This window comes from Lagopus leucura, unplaced genomic scaffold, assembly GCF_019238085.1.
Source record: "Lagopus leucura isolate 7727_CA_CO unplaced genomic scaffold, USGS_WTPT01 Super-Scaffold_100022, whole genome shotgun sequence".
In the NCBI taxonomy this organism is placed as follows: Eukaryota; Metazoa; Chordata; class Aves; order Galliformes; family Phasianidae; genus Lagopus; species Lagopus leucura.
Genome location: NW_024962275.1, coordinates 4,470,209 through 4,487,848, shown reverse-complemented (window position 1 = coordinate 4,487,848; position 17,640 = coordinate 4,470,209). Strand labels below are relative to the sequence as shown.

The following is a 17,640-nucleotide window of genomic DNA, read 5'->3' as shown; positions in this document are numbered from 1 at the left end:
TGCGCGGATCCGACGCCGGGAGCGGCCGCGATCCCCGCTTATCCCGCAGCCCCGGAGCGGTCGGCAGCCGCGGCCCCACAAGAGTTAAATTTTAAAGCAAATCAAATTCCCATTGGCCACTGTATATTATCTCAGCAGTCTTCATTTGATACCTCTTTAATACAGAAAGGAGCTTTTCAAACCCCTTTTCTCTCTTTTCTCCCCGCCACTCTTTAAGAGCAATAAATGTTCAACTGCAATAACTATAAATCAATCTCAGCTCTGTTCAAATCCTATTCATGCGGAGGGCTGGAAGAGGGGAGAGAGCTCCCCCCTCCCCCCCACCCCCCAAAAAGCAGCTGCTGGGCTCTAATCTCCTTTCTTGCACTGTCATTCACCCTCATTTTTCCTCCATCACCCCATCCCTGCAATCTTTTCTTGTTTTGCTTTTCTTTTCTCTCTTTGCTGCATTATGATCCCATGTCTCCCCTCATCAGACCCCAACCTTGTCCAGATCCTGACCATCCCCTTGTAGGCTGTGAAAGAAAAGAAGAGTCCATGGATGTCAAATTGGTCTCAAAAAGACCATGAAAGATTGATTTGCTCCACTTTTCTTCTGCCTGACATTATTTCTGAGGGTCCTGAATGGGAAACCAGAAAGTCTGGGACTGGAATAAAGATGTTCTCTCTGTAAGGGGGAGACGGGGGGGAAAAATGCCCATTTACTCCTGGCCCATCAACCCTGCAAAACAGAGCAAAAGAAAAGAGGACTGTGGCTATTCAAAGTCAGACCAATATGTACACCTCCCAACAATATGCCAATATACTGAGGGCTTCTCTATTAACACCCATGAATATTAAAGTGCTCACTAAACGCTCAGAAGGAACTTTGGGAATATACACATGAAAATACAAGCGGCATTGTGCGGGGCTCGGAACAATGGGGCGGCGATAATGGCCCTTCTCTATTAACAGCCATGAATATTAAACTTGTTTCCTCCTAAATGTTAAAAAGGAGGGATAGCTGCGATATTAAAAAAGAGAAACGAGAAGGGAGGGCGGCGGCGGGGGGGGGGGGTGGGGGGGAGGGCAAAGCACCTACGGTGGGGAAAAAGGTTTGGGAAACAGCTGGGGATATTTAAAACCCAGCACAAAACGGGAGGATTTTTTTTTTTTTTCCTCCCACCTTTTTCCTTCCCCCCACCCCGAACCCCCAACTCGAGGGTTTTGGGGGAGGAGAGGGAGAAGGGGGGACAGCGTTTTGTTGCGGGACGACGAGAGAGGCGATGCGGTGCGGTGCGGTGCGGTGCGGGATGGAGCGCGGGGACTGCGCGTCCGCGGCGGCGGAGCGGCTCCACCTGATGCGCTGTGCGCGGAGCTGCCGCTCTCTTCGGAGCCCAGAAACCCGAAAATCAACCCGTTTGTGCGTGCATTAAAACCAGCCCCGAGCCCTGGCAGGTTGCGAACCTTCCTGCCCTAAGGGAGCGTTGCCTTTTTTTTTTTTTTTTTCCGAAGAAGCGCATTCTGTAATCAACATTTTGAGTGGGTTTCTGACATTCGCGCATCTTCTTGGTGAGATGAATGGCAAGAAGCGGTCGCACCTGGGCTGTAGCAGCGCTCCCCGTGCCGCCCTGCGCGGAGAGAGCAGCCCATCGGGCTCACCCCGCTAAAGCCGCCGGGGGCTGCGGGGTCCCGGTGAGTCTGGGGGCGGCCCCGGCTCTTTGCGGGGCTCGGAATATCGGATCCGGCTGTGCTGGGCGAATCTGGGGGTCCGTGCTCTTCTCCCCCCGCCTCCCGGCCCTTTGCAGCCCCTCGTCCCCATGAAAATCAAAAGAACGGGGCTGCGGAGAGGGCTCTAAGCTCCGACACAGCGGGATCGGGTTTAAATCCAGGGAAGATTAACCCTTTGCTGAGCCGGCACGGAGCCCCGGGGGAGGGAGGGCAGCGCTGCTTCTGTGGGGACCGCTCTGTCACTCTGTGGGGACAAATGTGCCACCCTGGGGCCAGCGGTGGCTGCGAAGCGCCCGGGGCTCGGAGGGAGCGGAGGTCGCCGTAGGGGACGGGAATAATTTTGGGTTCAGACGTAGGGGTGCTGCGGGCACAGAGCCCCAGAGATGGGGACCCGGTTGAGTTCCGCGGCGCCTTCCCGGTCTCTGTCCTGGGGACGCGGGGTTTGGGACCCACTTGTCACAGCCGGGGGAGCCGATCCCGATACGGGGCTGCCGGCCGCCCGCGTTTAGGGAACGGACCCCAGTGCTCGGGGTTCCGGGCCGGCGCCAAGCTCCGTACGTCTCCCCGAGTCCGCTCCCAGGAACCGAGAGCGAAAGCCGTCGAGGGCGGACGGGACCGCGTGGATCCGGTCCGCCGGAGCTCTGCCCGTTACCCCGCGGCGTCGGGGGCCGAACGGCTCGGAGAATCGGTGTGTGGCGGCTTCGGGGAGGCGGATTTCGTTGTGGAGCTCCGCGGCCCCAAAGCGCAGCGTTTTGTCCCCGGAACGAGCTCCGGGGCCGGCTGGGAGACGCCGAGGGCGAAGCGGAGCAGTCGGAGCGAGTGGTGCCCGACGGGGCGGGCGGGCGGGAGGGGGTGCGGGGGGGTGCCGAGTCGGTGCGTGTGTGCGTGTTTGTGTGTGTGTGTGTGTGTGTGTGTGGATGTGGATGTGTGTGTGCGGCTGTGTGTGCCGTGTCCCTCCCTCCAGCCACCCCACCCCCGGGAGGGGAGGGATGGAGGGGAGGGGGGCTCCGACGGCTCGCCTCGCTCCGGCAGCCCCAGTCGCTCCTCCAACGTCAGGGAGGTCATTAATAACCAATTAGGAGGGTCAATGAAGCTCATATATAGGCGGGCGGGAGCCGCCGAGCCGCACGGAGCCCGGCCGCCCGCCTCGCCCCCATGATGGGCTCGGTGCTGCCCGCCGAAGCCCTGGTGCTGAAGCCCGGCCTGAAGCCGCAGGGGCTCTCCCTGGCCGAGGTGATCACGTCCGACATCCTGCACAGCTTCCTCTACGGCCGCTGGAGGAACGTGCTGGGCGAGCAGCTCTTCGAGGAGAAGAGCAGCCCCAAGACCGCCTTCACGGCCGAAGTGCTGGCGCAGTCCTTCTCCGGAGGTGAGTCGCGGCCCCGCTCCCCCGGGTGTGTCACAGCGGCTGACGGCGAAAGAAGGGCTTTAAATTCATGTGGTTAACTCGGGCTTGACCTGAGAAAGTTCCCACTTAAACCGCGGGGGTGGGGGCCGGGGCTCCGTCCCCGCCGCATTCAGCCCCGCACAATGTCCCTTCTCGCGGCCCCGCTCCCTTTTCCCCCTCTCGGATTTCTGTTCCTCTCTTAATTTACCATGAAGGCTAATTCCATTTCCATTCACGATATGTCAACCATCTCATCTCCCCATTTTGTAAGAGGAATTCCTGGGCCCTTTTAAACAAGCCCTCGCGCCATTCAGCCGCAATGTACCGCTACAGCATTCCTAAAGGACTAATGAATTTAGAATTAGCAATTTCTTTCGAGTTGAGTTTAATGAATGCAGATCACTTTAACAGCGTGACAAATTGCTGGATGGGCCGAAATAGACACCATTTAACCCCCTTTCCCAGCCCCGCTCCCTGCCCAGCCCGGGCCGCTGTTCCCAGGTACCGCTTAATGCCCCGAGGGATCCGGGTACCGCTTTGGAGGGGCGCGGCAGGGCGTCGACAGGGCTCAGCCCGGGGCCGGGGGCACAAAGCAGCGCTTTGTGGGTGCTCCGTGGGCTGGGGAGGGCTGGGGGGCCCCGTTCTGACCGCGCTCCCGTCGCCGCAGAGGTGCAGAAGCTCTCCAGCCTGGTGCTGCCGTCGGAAGTGATCATCGCTCAGAGCTCCATCCCCGGGGAAGGGCTCGGCATCTTCTCCAAGACGTGGATCAAGGCCGGCACCGAGATGGGGCCGTTCACGGGCAGGGTGATCTCGCCGGAGCACGTGGACCTGTGCAAGAACAACAACCTGATGTGGGAGGTAACGGTCCTGCAGGACGCGGGGTGGCGGCGCTCCGACCTGTGCTTCGTGAGCCCTTCCCCGTGCCTCAGTTTTCCCCAGCCTCCCCCAGGGCAGGAGCTCCGGAGCGCAGCCCTCGGGGTGTCCCCATGCCGCACCGCTTTGTCACCTCCCGCCCTGTCCTTCCACAGAGCTGATGCTCCCGGCTGGCCGCTCCCCGCCGCGCTCCCAGCGACACAATGGCTCTGCCGCATCCCTGCTTTGTCCCAGCCTTGCAGCGGTGCTGTGGGTTTTGGGGTGATGTGAGCAGCCGAGGCGCTGCGGCTGCAGGGAGCGTTTTGCTCCCATTTCCACTTTCACTCAGCCCCAGACTCGCACTTCTTGTTATGATTGCCTCACGCACGGCAAAGCTCGCCTCACTTCTGCCGCTGCCCCACAAAGCATAGCCCACAAGGACTGGCTCTGGCAGGTGCCTTCCTCCTTCACGCAGGGACAGATCTCCCCGAGGTGCTGGCGGCGCACCGAGCGGCCCTTTTGGGGCCACAGAACAGATGCGGGGAGCTGGGCTGCCAGGCTGTGCCCGGCCGGCTCCGCTGTGACGCGCGTCCTGCGCCGCGAGGCTCCGCCATCCTCAGCCCGGCGGCCGCATCTCCCCGAGGTCTCAGCCCCGAGGCCGTGCTGGCTTTGGAGACATTATCTCAGAGCATCCCCTGGCTCTGGGGCTGTGGGAAGGGCTTGGCTCGCTGCAGGCAGCGCCGCTACAGCCCTGTGCTCCCCTCCCAGGTCTTCAACGAGGACGGCACGGTGCGGTACTTCATTGATGCCAGCCAGGAGGACCATCGCAGCTGGATGACCTACATCAAGTGTGCCCGCAACGAGCAGGAGCAGAACCTGGAGGTGGTGCAGATCGGGAACAGCATCTTCTATAAAGCCATTGAGGTATGTGGGTGCAGAAATCCCACCCTGCTGACCTTCCCTTGTTTTTGGGGCTGCTGCTGGACCGCTTGTGGGAGCACCCTGGCACCCAGACGTACGGGGTAACGCCATGCATGGGCTCTGGGGAGGCAACAAAGCTCTGTTCCCTCTGTTCCCTCTTGGCGGATGCACCGATGCGTGCTGTGCAGAGTGAGAGCAAACGCTGAGCAGGCTCACTTTGGAGCACAACATCTGAACAATCCCTGCAATCCCGGCACTGTTTGTCACCCTGTGGGCAGGAGCAGAATTCCCGTGCTGTATCGAGAGACAGGATTGAGTGTAGAACACCAACCCAAGCTGAGGGCTTCTGTGAAATCCAGGTGAAGGCTGTGCTCTGCTCTGCAGCTTTTACCCGGAGGTCACCACGGCTCTGGCAGTAAATGCATCCCCATGAACCACTGCTGCTGCAGTGAAGGGTGATGGCATCACAGGGATGTCACCAAGCAACTGTGTGGGTTGGAGAGGTGGGAAAGGGGGCAGCACCGTCTCACCCCACTGCTGCTGGGAGGCTGTCTTGGCTGGGCAGGAGCACGGGCAGCCGCCCATCCCATGAGCAGGGGCTCCAGAGAATCAGCTGCTCTGTGGGCAGCAGCGCAGCACTGAGGCAGCACCCCAGGGATGGGAGCAGTGGGGTGGGGAGGAGCTCCGAGCTGCTCTCCCTGTTCTGCACATCCCTTTGCAGGCTTTTGCTGCACCCAGCTTTAGGTCCTGATGCTCCTGTGGGCAGCTGGTGTAGCATTAGCGGCATTAGCTCAGTTTGTTTTGATTCTTACATCATGCAAAGAAGCAAAATAATTCCAGGCAACATCCGTGCAGTTGGGAGCACACCGTGTTTGTCATCCTGCACAGACCTCACCCTGCCAGCCGACGAGGTGCGTGGGATGGTGATGTGCAGGGTGTGAGCAGGGGCTTTGCACGGCCATAACCATCTGAGTGCAGGGGCTGCCGAGTTTAATTCCCTGTACGCAGACAGTTGAAGTGCTGAGAGCTCTGAGCTCTGTGCGGAGGGGACGTGGGGACAGGAGGTGCTGCTGTGCTGCTGCCATCAGGGCATGGTAGTAACTGGTAGCGGCTGCTGGTTCCAACTGCGTGAGGTTTGTGCACCAAAAAGAGAAACAAAAACAGGAGGGGGGTTTGGTTTTCCTTCTGAAAGGAAAACTCTGCTCGCTAATCCCTTAACTCAGAGCCACATAAATGAAATATTGTGGGGCAGAGAGAGAGGTGTTGCTGCATCTCTAAGGTGACAAATCATTTTTAGGGGGGCTTCTGGTGCTATTTGGCATTCCTATTTTCATGTGTTTTTTGCCCGTTCCCACTCATCCTTCCCAGTTTGCTTCTCCCATTCCGTTCCTTGCCAATTCTAAATTGTTGCTGTTGGAAAAAGCAGTGAGGGTGGTGAGGTTGGCCTCAGGTTGGAAAGCTGTGAGGCGCCGTGGTGGCACGGCTCCGGGCTGTGTGCAGGTGGATGCACTGCTGTGGGTGTGCACCAGCCCCAGCAGAGCGCACACATCCACATGGACATGCACAAACCTGATTCACATGTGTGTGTGTGTGTGTGTGTGCTTCTTGAAAATCTTTCTAGCAATATTTCTTTCTATTAAAAAGAACTCATTTTCTGTTAAAAAGAAAATGACGGCGAGGAACAGCACTGGTTTGGGACGGGAAGCGATGGTCCCATCTCTCAGATTCTGTAACCACAGTCAAGTCCACATGCTGAAATGTGAACAGATGGAGCCAAAGCACCGCTGCTTTCAGGTGCTTAAAATCAGGCACTTCAACAGTGCTACGGCGACCTGACTTTCAATTCTGCTTCGTAGGGAAAAATGCTTTTCCTGAACTCTGTGTATGGAAAGCAAACCTCTGAAACCCAGTATTCTCTAAATTAGATCCTAATAATGCTAGGGACTTGCAAGGGGAAAAGATATGTATTTTTGCAGGGTGGTGTTGCTGTGAGCGTTGCCTTATGCGGCTGCTGTGGTGTGAGACATCCATCCTCTGGCCATGGCTGTGCTGCAGGGGCTGCTCGGGCGCTGCTCCTGGCAGCTCTCACTGCAGTGAGGAACCAGAACCCAAACATCAAGGGTGGGAGGAGTGCTGTCATCCCATAGGAACAGGAGCAGTGCTGATAGAAAAGCCCTTCCTGCTCTCCGCTTGGGCTGGTGCAGGCAATGGGGCTTTGGAAGAGGCAGCATCTCACGCCTGGACCACGCTCTCCTGCAGCAGCCGCTGGGATCTCAGCTGGTTCCCTACGCTGGCCGAGCCCAAGGCTGCATCTGCATTTCCACCTGAATTTCTACTGCTGGGGAATGACCCTGCTGGGATGGGAGATGCTGCTGTGTCCAGCAGCAGGGAGTGCCGAGGGCTCCATGCAGAGCACTGCGTATGGCACCATGTCCGATCTCTGTGTCATTGCTCCTTGCTGCGGTTTGTGGGCACACGGTAGCTTATTTCTCCATGTCTGTATGTGCTGTGCCACACCTCCATCTCCTTCAGCTATGGGAATCTGTGCCCCACTGCTGCTCCTTTTCCTGCTCCTGGACCTGGGGAAGACCGAGGTGCAGCTCAGTGCCATCAGTACACAGCGCTCAGTGTACACTGTCAGTGTGATCAGCGCCGTGCCTGGCCCACGGCCTGGGGAGTGCTGGGGGCATTCAGCAGTGCTGATGGCAGTGGGACCTTGCAGGAGTCTGAAACAACCGGCTGAGGATGCGGGTAGAGCTGCTTGGTGTGCTACCCCAACACCCCCATCTGTGTTCCTTCTCCAGATGATTCCTCCGGATCAAGAGCTGCTGGTCTGGTATGGGAACTCGCACAACACCTTCCTGGGCATCCCAGGTGTCCCAGGGCTGGAAGAGGAGCAGAAGAAGAACAAACATGGTAGGTGACAGCAAAAACAGCCATGTTATTCCCTGCTCACCCCATCCCCAGCTTTGTGGCCAGGGTGGGTATGGGGCAGGGACTTACAGCTCTCTGAGGGCAAGCATACGGATCTCTGAGCAGCACAGCATGTCCCATGGACACGCAGCTCTCCATATCCCCACGATCCTACAGAAAGGAGCTGGTCAGCTTCACCTGTAAGACAGAGCTCATCTCCCCCAAAACAGAGCCTGCAGTTTGAGCAGATCCCCGGTGATTTGGGATCCCTCGGTGTCAGCGTGCCCATGGCTGGGGTTGTGCCAGCAGCCACTGCCTGACCCAGTGTGGAGCTGCCAGGCAGGGAGGAAGGAGCCCCAACATGCTGTGAGGTGCCGGGATGCACTCTTCTATTTCCCTGCTCTGCATTTAACGGCGCAAACCCTTCTTTCTCCACCAAGCCAGTGCAGGAGGCTTTGGCACTCTGCCTGTCTCAGCAGCTCCCATGGGCAGGCAGTGGAGCTCCTGAGCCCTTTGGGGAATGCTGCGCGCTGAACCGAGTCCCCAAAGGGCTCTGAGCGAGCCCCAAAGCGGAGCCCAGCAGGGCTGGGGGAGAAGCTGGGGCTGAAGCAGGTCTGTTACAGCTGCAGATCCCCGCTGAGAGCTCCTCGTCGCCTTCCTGCGTCACCACCGCTGTGGGTGCGGCGTGCAGCTGGGGCACGGGGCGGTTACTTATGGCTTGGGAATGGGGTGAGCCCACAGGGCACTGCCTGACTGTTCCCCCTTGTTGCTCCCAGAGGACTTCCACGCAGTGGAGACAGGAGCCAGCACCACGGGCCGCATGCGCTGCGTCATCTGCCACCGCGGCTTCAACTCCCGCAGCAACCTGCGCTCCCACATGCGCATCCACACCCTGGACAAGCCTTTCGTGTGCCGCTTCTGCAACCGTCGCTTCAGCCAGTCCTCCACCCTCCGTAACCACGTCCGCTTGCACACTGGTGAGCGGCCCTACAAGTGCCAGGTTTGCCAAAGTGCCTACTCCCAGCTCGCCGGGCTGCGGGCGCACCAGAAAAGTGCCCGTCATCGGCCCCCCAACGCCTCCCTGCAGGCTCACTCGCCCGCCCTGCCCGTTCCCCATCCCGCCTCCCTGGCCCATCACATCCCCACCATGGTGCTGTGAGCCCTGGAATGGCAGCAGCACGCTTCTGGATGGCCGCTGCCTGCAGGCAAAGACTGGCACTGAGACGTGCGAGGAACTGGGAGCCTGTGGCAGAGAGGGGGGCAGAGGCAGGGCTGCTCTACGTGCTGAATCGCCTTGGCAGTATCACCGTTTCCAGGGGGTTAAGTGGGAAGGGAGCGTGGGAGGGCACGGCGGGATGTCCCGTGTGGATTTGCTGGTGCATTCGGCGCTGGAGCTGCACCTGGACGAGTCACTGCTCTACAGATAATTTGATAGGAGGAAAAATTGCTCTTGTCCCTTCTCCTCTGTGCCAGTGAATGCCCAGCAGGGAGACGTGGCACAGCCCCGCTGCTGCCATCAGCTTTGTCTATGGCAGCTCTTCCCAAGAGACAGATTTCTCTCCCTGGCAGTCCCACTTCAGCCAAGTTGGGTTTTCCTCCCGGTCCCTGTAGCCCCAGCTGTGCCCTGGGGTTTGTCTGCAGGTGCCGTGGTGGAGGGGGTGAGCTGAGAGCCACCAAGGGACGGAACGCCTCCCCTGTGCGGGAGGCTGAGAGAAGCTGTGAGGCAGCCGAGGTCAGGCTGGACGGGGCTCTGAGCACCGCCGGAGCTGCGGGTGTCCCTGTTCACTGCAGGGAGGTGGACCAGACGGCTTTTAGGGGTCTCTTCCGACTCAAACGGTGCAATGACAGCCCAGCAGCCGATGGGGCGCCCCGCATTGCTCCCCGCAGCCCTGATGGAGCGCTCAGCTGGGACTTCTGCTGCCCTCTGCAGTCCCGCACAGCCCGGAGCAGCTCTGTACCATAACGCTAGGAAGGTGTTCCGCTATTCGTTATAAGTCTGAGGTGTATAAAGTTCTCACAAACTCTGTTTTACTTCCAGAAAAAAAAAAAAAAAAAAAAAAAAAGAAAAAAAAAAAAAAAAAGAAAAAAAAAAAAAAAAAGGAAAAAAAAAACAAACCCCGTCACTTTAACTTTGTAAATATTTATGTAAAACATTATTTACAAAACTTTGATATTATATATTATTTGATTGTATATGCACACGGTGTAAATACATTTGTACCTCTCTCTTGTACTCTAAATAAAACCGACTCGGGACGTTTATCGTGTAGCGGGCGGCTGCGAGGGGGGAGCAGAGGGCGGAAAATCACAGAGCACCAACCCCAGAAATCAGGGCAGGGACTCTGCTCCCGGCTGCCCGAATCGTTGTCCCCTTTCCCTCACGTCGGTACGAAGTGCCTCAGTTTCCCTTGAGAGAGCGATGGAGACGCTCCGCCCGCACTAAACGCGCCCTGCCCTCCTTCCCCCCCCCCCCTCCCAATCTCCCTGCCAGGATCCAAAATGGCCGCCCCGCACCCAGCCGATATATCTCTCGCTGAGGCCCTCACTCAAGATGGCGGCACCCACGCCTCAAGTGCGCTTTTGCCCGCAGTCAAGATGGCGGCCGGAAGGCACGTGTAAATAGGGGGCGCCGGCGCCCTACTGCCCACACCCAAGATGGCGGCGGTGGCCATGCGGTTGCCGGTGATCCGCAAGGCGGTGGGGCCGAGCGGGCGGCGGAGCGGCGAGAAGCACCTGGTGGTGCCCGGAGACACCATCACTACGGACACGGGATACATGAGGTGGGGACGGCGGCAGCGGGGATGCGGTGAGGGGACGAGGCAGGCCGCTCTTGGGCTCTCCTTACACGTCCGCTCTGTCTGCAGGGGCCACGGCACCTACGTGGACGAGGAGAAGCTCGTCGCCTCGGTGGCCGGCGCTGTGGAGAGAGTGAACAAGCTGGTGTGCGTCACGCCGCTGAAGACCAGGTGAGCTGAGGGCTGGGCTGCCCGTGGGGGTTTGAGGAAAGGGCCGTGTAATGCTGTGCTCTGTCCCACCGCCAGGTACAACGGCGAGGTCGGAGACATCGTGGTCGGGAGGATCACGGAGGTGAGGATCCGGGAGGGCCCAGGAGAACGTCATGAGGTCCAACAAAGCCAAGAGCGAGATCTTGCAGCCCAGAGAGCAAACCGTGTCATGGGCTGCATCCGGTGCAGTGCGACCAGCGGGGCAGGGAGGTGGTCCTGCCCTCTGGTGAGACCTCACCTGGAGCACTGCGATCTGATGGGGCATCCTCAGTGCAGGAGAGACACGGATCTGTTGGAGCACGTCCAGAGGAGGGCTGCAAAAACAATCCGAGGGATGGAACACCTCCCCGTGAGGACAGGCTGAGAGTTGGGGCTGTGCAGCACGGAGAAGAGATGGCTCTGGGGAGAGCTGAGAGAGGCCTGTCAGTATCTAAAGGGGCTGTAAGAAAGATGGGGACGGATTTTTTACTAGGGTCTGTTGTGATAGGTCAAGGAGAAATGGTTTCAATCTAAACAGGGGAGATTTACATTCAGTATAAGGTCTTTTACAGTAAGGGCAGTGAGGCACTGTCACAAGTTTCTCAGGGTGGTGGTGGTTGCCTCATCCTTGCAGACACCCAGGGTCAGAGCTGGACAGGGCTCTGTGCACCTGAGGGACCTGCAGATGTCCCTGTTCATTGCAGGGAGTTGTGCCAGATGGCTTTTAGGGATCCCTTCCAACTGAAACGATGCTGTGATTCTCTGACAGCCCCTGCTGCACTGGCTGGTAATTTCTTGTGGCTGTCATGGTGCATTGCTGTAGAGCTGTGTGACTTCCCACGCTGCTGACGAGGTTTTGTTCATATTCTGAGTGTACATTAACATCATTTTTCTTCTTCAGGTTCAGCAGAAACGATGGAAAGTGGAAACCAATTCGAGGCTGGATTCAGTCCTGTTGTTGTCGTCTATGAATTTACCTGGTGGGGAACTGGTGAGTGCAATTTGCGCAGAGAAGTTCCAAATTGCTGCCTTCTGCGGCAGGGCAGGATGCCTTGGATGATCCTTCCTTCGTGTAGCTGTTAATTAATGTTTTCTCATTCGACGTGACGTGTAACTTTTCTTGCATTGTCCTTTTCAGAGAAGGAGATCAGCTGAAGACGAGCTTGCAATGAGGGACTATCTGCAGGAAGGGGACCTCATCAGTGTATCCTTGCACTGCTTGTACTCAGACAGAAGAGTTGAGGGGCATGGGGGAACAGCCAGGCCTCAGCCAGGCAGGAAGAGCTCACTGCTTGGGCAGCTGGTGGCTGTTGGCACAGGGCAGCAGGAGGAAGTGTGTTTCCTTAAGAGGCACTGACAGGCAGAGGTGCAGTCTGTGTTTTCTGATGGGGCTGTATCGCTGCACACCAGGAGTCTGAAATATGGGAAGGTAAGTCGCTCAAAAGCCTAATTTTTTGCCAGGTAGATTGCATGAGTGTCTAACCCTGGTGCTCGGAAGTCTGTTAGGAGGTCAGACCTTTGTTAAATACAGTGCAATTCTATCCATGTCAGTAGAATTTCTTTGAATTTATATCGAGATGGCAGCAGGATGGGGCTTTGGGGGGAGATCTTTAAGGAAAAAAAAGCTCTGGAGTAGAGCATGATGTACCCACGTCAGTAAGTTAGGAAGAATTTTAGCTCCTGTGTGGGAGCTCAGAGCAGAGTTCTTCAATGCAGACAGAATGCCCTCTGAACTGCTGCTTTTCTTCTCCAAACTTATTGCGTGAATCTGTTTCTCCCACCAGTTGAGCTCTGAGGAGAAAAATCTTCTAGCTCGAACTTTATCACTCTTCTTCTGCAGGCCATTGTCCCCAGGGCTTGCTTCTCACTCCAGGGCTCTATTTTAGGCTTTATGCAGTTGGCATTTATCTCTGTTTTTGCGCATTGAAATAAGCCAAGGGGCCACTGGAGCGTAGGCTGCAGTTGGGATTACCAGACCGAGGGTATTAGCACTTAAAAGATGAAAGCAAAATGTGCTTTTTGCACAAAGGGTGAAGGACAGCGACTGGATTAAGGGGGAAAGTGTTCTGCTAAATTGGGCCTCTCAGTCCTCATTTTTCTGCAGGATGGTTGATGTCTAGTTACAATCAAGATATTATTAACATTTGTCCTAAGCACTGAGAGTATTCTTCATCTTCAAAGGACTGCAGAGGCATTAGCTAATCCTCCCAGCACTCCCAGAGGCAAGCAGGTTTTATATTCACTGTTTCACGGGAAACGATGTTAAATTGACTGGTTCCTAGACCAGGAGTGCAGTGCATGTCGGTGACTGGTTATTACCTGTGGCAGCACACTGTCTCTCATGCTGAGTCTCATGGTCTCTTCTTCAGCTTGGCCAGGGTGTGCTTGTTCAGGTCTCGCCCTCCCTTGTGAAACGCCAGAAGACTCACTTCCATGACTTGCCCTGTGGTGCATCTGTGATCCTCGGTAACAACGGTTTCATCTGGATCTACCCAACTCCAGAACAGAAAGATGAAGAAGCAGGGGGCTTTACAACCAACTTAGAGGTGAGGGGACAGGGAAAATGATGAGCTGTGTTCTACCAGTGGTGTTTTGCTAGCTGTGATCCACTAGGAGATCTAGAGCCATGTGAATCACTTAAGATGTTCAAGAAGTGGTATTGGATTTGTGGCAAAATGTTTATTTTCCAGAAGGCTTGCATTATTTCCCTGTGTATTCATCTCTGTTCCTCTGTCCTTCCTCAGCCAGTTCCCCTGTCTGACCGGGAGGTGATCTCACGGCTCAGAAACTGCATTGTGGCTCTGGTTACTCAGAAGTTGATGCTCTTTGACACTAGCATCCTGTATTGCTATGAGGCATCCCTTCCTCATCAGGTACCGAAACCAGCGCTGTTTACTTTATTCCACAGCGTGGGAAGGGATTGGGAAGGCTGAATCTGCCGCTGTTGAAGTCAGTAAGTTACGTGGTGGGGCTTCCTTTTGTCCTTCCAAAAGATTTGTAGTGACAATATGAACTTCTGCTCTCATGCATGACGTAAATTGCCTTGGACATGTGTGATATCCTGGTAGAACTTAAACAATCACAGAGGAAAAAGTGTGCAGCAAGAGCTCCAACTGGGGGAGCCTTGCAGTCAGCGCAGAATGGCCTTCAGTTAAGGCTTTTAGCCTTTCCTTTGATTTCTTATGGTCTTTATAAGAGGTGTTAGCCCAAAGTTATCTTCAAGTGCAATGCTAGTAACTTTTCTTCGGTGCCAATGTGACTTTTCTTTCCATTCCAGATCAAGGACATTCTGAAACCAGAGGTGATGGAGGAGATTGTTCTGGAAACCCGACAGAAGTTGCTGGATCTAGAGGGGTAGTGCTACAAGAGGTCACTTTAAAATCCCCACCATGGCAGCTTTTGGTTCTCAGTACTTTTTTTTTAATCAGTGTTCCAGTCACCAGTGTCCATTCCACACTTCAGAAACTCCCACAATTGGTCATTTAAACTCCTTGAATATCTCCTGAGCCCTTTTAGTACAATAGTACTAAATAGTACTTAAGTACAATAGCCTTTTAGTGCAGCAGCCTGGGAAATAGATACCTGACCTTTATGAAGACACAGATGCAATTGGGACATATCTCATGACACTTGTTGCTGTGTATAGTGCTCCTGAACTTCTAGGAAGTTAGGGAGGAGGGGATGTGTTTTGTGCTTGGCTTCTTTCTCCCCAGAGGCTTTTAAAATGGTTTTGATTTTCCTTTATTATGACACAGATCTGCCAATCTGTCCTTTGACTCAGATTTGTGTGGGTTTTTTTTCTTTTTTTGAGACTTCACAAGTATGAGTCCTTAGATTATTTTGAGCCATGTTTTGTGTGTTTGTTGTTCATGGCTTCTGTGTCCTAAGGGTTTGAGTTCGGATGTGGCTGTCCAGATGGGCAAGGTAGCCATGGGTGAGCAGTGCCTTCTCAGTCTCTTTATCCTGCTGGTCCCTTTTATATTTGTGATGTGGTGAGCTCTTTATCTGAGGAGGCTCTGGTGTTGTTTTCTATGAAATGCTTTACATTTCAATAAAGTTCTTGTAATTTAAATAGTCATTGGTGCATGCCTTGGCTTTTCTTGCTCTCAAATTTGGTCTAGGCAGAGAACTACAGCTGGCTTGAAGTTTTCTTCTACCAGGAGACTTAAATGGTTGAACTGTCCTCTTGCCTCCTCTTTAGTTGTTCTTCAGCCTTTTCAAGCAGTTCACCTTCTTCTTCACCAAGTTTTCCATGTGGGGTGAGTAAGTAGATTATCTGGCACTGTTCATAGTGGCTTTCTCTCAAGATTTCTTTGCAGGAAAGGCGTGTTGTGCAGCTTTGTTAGGGGAGAAAGGGGAGCCCAGCAGACATTGGCCAGGTGGCCACATCCGCAGGGCAGTGCACTCCACATTGCACTCCATCACCTGCCTTCCCTGCCTCAGAATGGATGTGATGTTTTTGTTTCAGTATCCTTTCAGATCTCTGGTATTAGCTGAATTAGAGCTGTTTGTATGTGATGTGTGTAATTTTTTATTAGAGCTGCATGCACTTCTGTGCTGTACTTTGTTAGAAACTGAAAAAGCAAGAAGTCTGCCCTAATTATCCCTGTGTCTGGTTATGGCATTTCAAATTTTCATCTTGCCTTGCATCTTCTAAAGGAAGAAAACTGCTCAGTCTTTTCCTGGAAACTGGAAATACCCTTCCTTGCTTCTCATCTGATTTAGACTGCTCTGCCTGTGGTTAAGAGTAAGCACTAGGTGGCACCTTTGGATCGTGTTTGTAGTAATCTTCAGCAGCTCTGCTTCATTTCCTTCCAAAAAACAAGGGCTGGGTGTTTGCCACCAATGCTGCTGCCTAAATACCAGAGCATTATGGAGCTCAGTGGCTGAGGACAAGCAAGGACACAGGTAATCCATTCTGCTGCTGCAAGACTCAAACTTCACTCCATGCTGCCTCTATAAAATAGCACTTAAATTTCCAAGGATGTGTTGGTGGACTGTCCCATGCAAGGTCCAGGAACTGTTATTTCTGAGTGTTGGGAAGGTTCCCTAGGAAGTGAGGATGTGATTGTTTTCACAAGATGATCTGGAAAGGCTGAGGACTGAAGCCTGATGGTGACACTGTCAGGTCTGTGTGTGAGGCTGGTATCAGCATTACCCACATTTGTGTGGGCAGGAACAGCACAAAGAGGCTAAAAGCTTTAGCAGACTGTAGGCTCTCATGCCAACACTTCCCAGCATGAACAACTTTGGTTGCTTATGCTCAATAAATGAATATTCAACTTGAGAAACAATGAGCTCAAGGTCTAGACTGCTTCAGCTGCTCAATGCCTTGAGGATATGAGTACGTGACTCATCCAGCTCCTGGCACTTTTGTTCTTTGACCTAAGAATTGGAGCACCAGCAGGAAAGATTTGCTTATTCATCGTTTCTGAACTATGGGGGTGACGGTGCTGATGCTTTTCTCCACGGCCACGAGGGGTCATTGCTGTTCTCTGCAAATTCAGCCGGGGCCGCGCAATGCCCAGAGCTAAATCCTCCAACAGGGCTTCCGCGCGGGCATTGCTGGCAGTTCCTGCAGCTCCATCTAGCGCAGCTTTGCAAACCAGCGGCTAAAGAGATGGGAGGGAGAAACTTCCCGAGCAGTTTCAAAGGAATCTAAGAGAAGTACCTGCCCAGCAGTCATTTACTGTTAATGTGATTGAAGCCCTGTGGGTTTGTCTCAGATAAACAGTGAGAGCCGCAGTGCTCATCCACTTCACAAGCTGAGGCTCACAGTATCCATAGAGGCTTTATAGCAAATGGCTTTTCCCCATTGCTTACCAGAGATGAGGGAGGAGGTCTGGCAAGCGGGATGGGAAAGCCAGGACCCCTCTGTCCATTGCAGGTTCACATAAGAGTGTAAGCACTGGTGAGTTTGTCTGCAGAAACTACGGCACAAAATCTGTAGAAATAAATGTCCTGCTTCTTGGTGCCAGTTTTTATTCATGTGCTAATGTGGAGAAGAGCAACCCCTCCCTTCGCTCCCAGTTAATAACCACTGGGATTTCAGATTTGTGCTAATGGATTGTTAATCCAGTTACTGCTGCTATTATGTTACTTCTGTATCATCTGCGTGCAGTTTTGCTGTTCACATGAATGGTGTAAATGCAAAGCCTGAGGAGATACTGAAATTCCACTGAGACAAAAGGCAGCCTTCAAATGGTCGTCTCAGGTTCCTGAGGACCAGCAATTAATATGCTGAAGTTTGGCATTTGTAAAGAAGTTTAATATGTTGTTATGGAGGAAATGGAGAGAACATCATAGCAGCTGTTAGGTGTAACAACTCACACACTATGGAAGGTAAATAGAGAACATACTGAAATACCTTATGGAGTTCACTCTGCTTCAGTCCTACTGTGGTGTCTGATAAAGACTATCCAAAACGCTCCAGTCGTATCCAGAAAGGAATAACTTTTACAGTAAAGGATGGTGTTTTTTACTAACCTGTTAACAGTTCTCTCTCAAGTTGCTCAGCTCTGTTTCCTCAGTTTCCTTCAGCCTGTGGGATCATACAGGGTCTGTGCTAGAGTGAAGGAGCTTGCATCACCACAGTGAGAAGCTGATCTCTATTACTGAGATAAACTTGGAGGAATTCTGTGGAGCTGAAGAGACATGGCCTTGGATTTGTCCCAGCACATTGGGAACTAGAACTTCTTTTTACTGCGTGTAAACAACCTGAGTTACCTGCAGTCTGAGTCACTGATAGGGAAATACAATAAAAATGGTTTGGGATCCTTGCTGAGAAATGGCTGCTATGGCAGAGGTGGAGGATCTGGTAGGCCTGAATGAAGTACTTCATTTCAACTGCTGTTGGTGGGAGACAGAAAATAT

General features: G+C 54.0%; 2 protein-coding genes across 2 annotated transcripts; both read left to right on the top strand.

Moving 5' to 3' along the window:
- Positions 1–2,865: 2,865 nt before the first annotated feature.
- Positions 2,866–8,942, top strand: PRDM12 (PR/SET domain 12). The gene is made up of 5 exons (XM_042879300.1): positions 2,866–3,079; positions 3,765–3,955; positions 4,718–4,873; positions 7,675–7,786; positions 8,560–8,942. The coding sequence occupies exons 1-5, from the start codon at positions 2,866–2,868 to the stop codon at positions 8,940–8,942; spliced, it is 1,056 nt and encodes a 351-aa protein (XP_042735234.1).
- Positions 8,943–10,400: 1,458 nt separating this feature from the next.
- On the top strand, positions 10,401–14,845 carry EXOSC2 (exosome component 2). Its single transcript, XM_042879360.1, has 9 exons — positions 10,401–10,563; positions 10,648–10,749; positions 10,825–10,870; positions 11,669–11,758; positions 11,906–11,971; positions 12,128–12,196; positions 13,137–13,313; positions 13,512–13,640; positions 14,045–14,845. Exons 1-9 carry the CDS (start codon positions 10,439–10,441, stop codon positions 14,123–14,125), a joined length of 885 nt encoding a protein of 294 aa, XP_042735294.1. The 5' UTR covers positions 10,401–10,438; the 3' UTR covers positions 14,126–14,845.
- Positions 14,846–17,640: the final 2,795 nt, after the last annotated feature.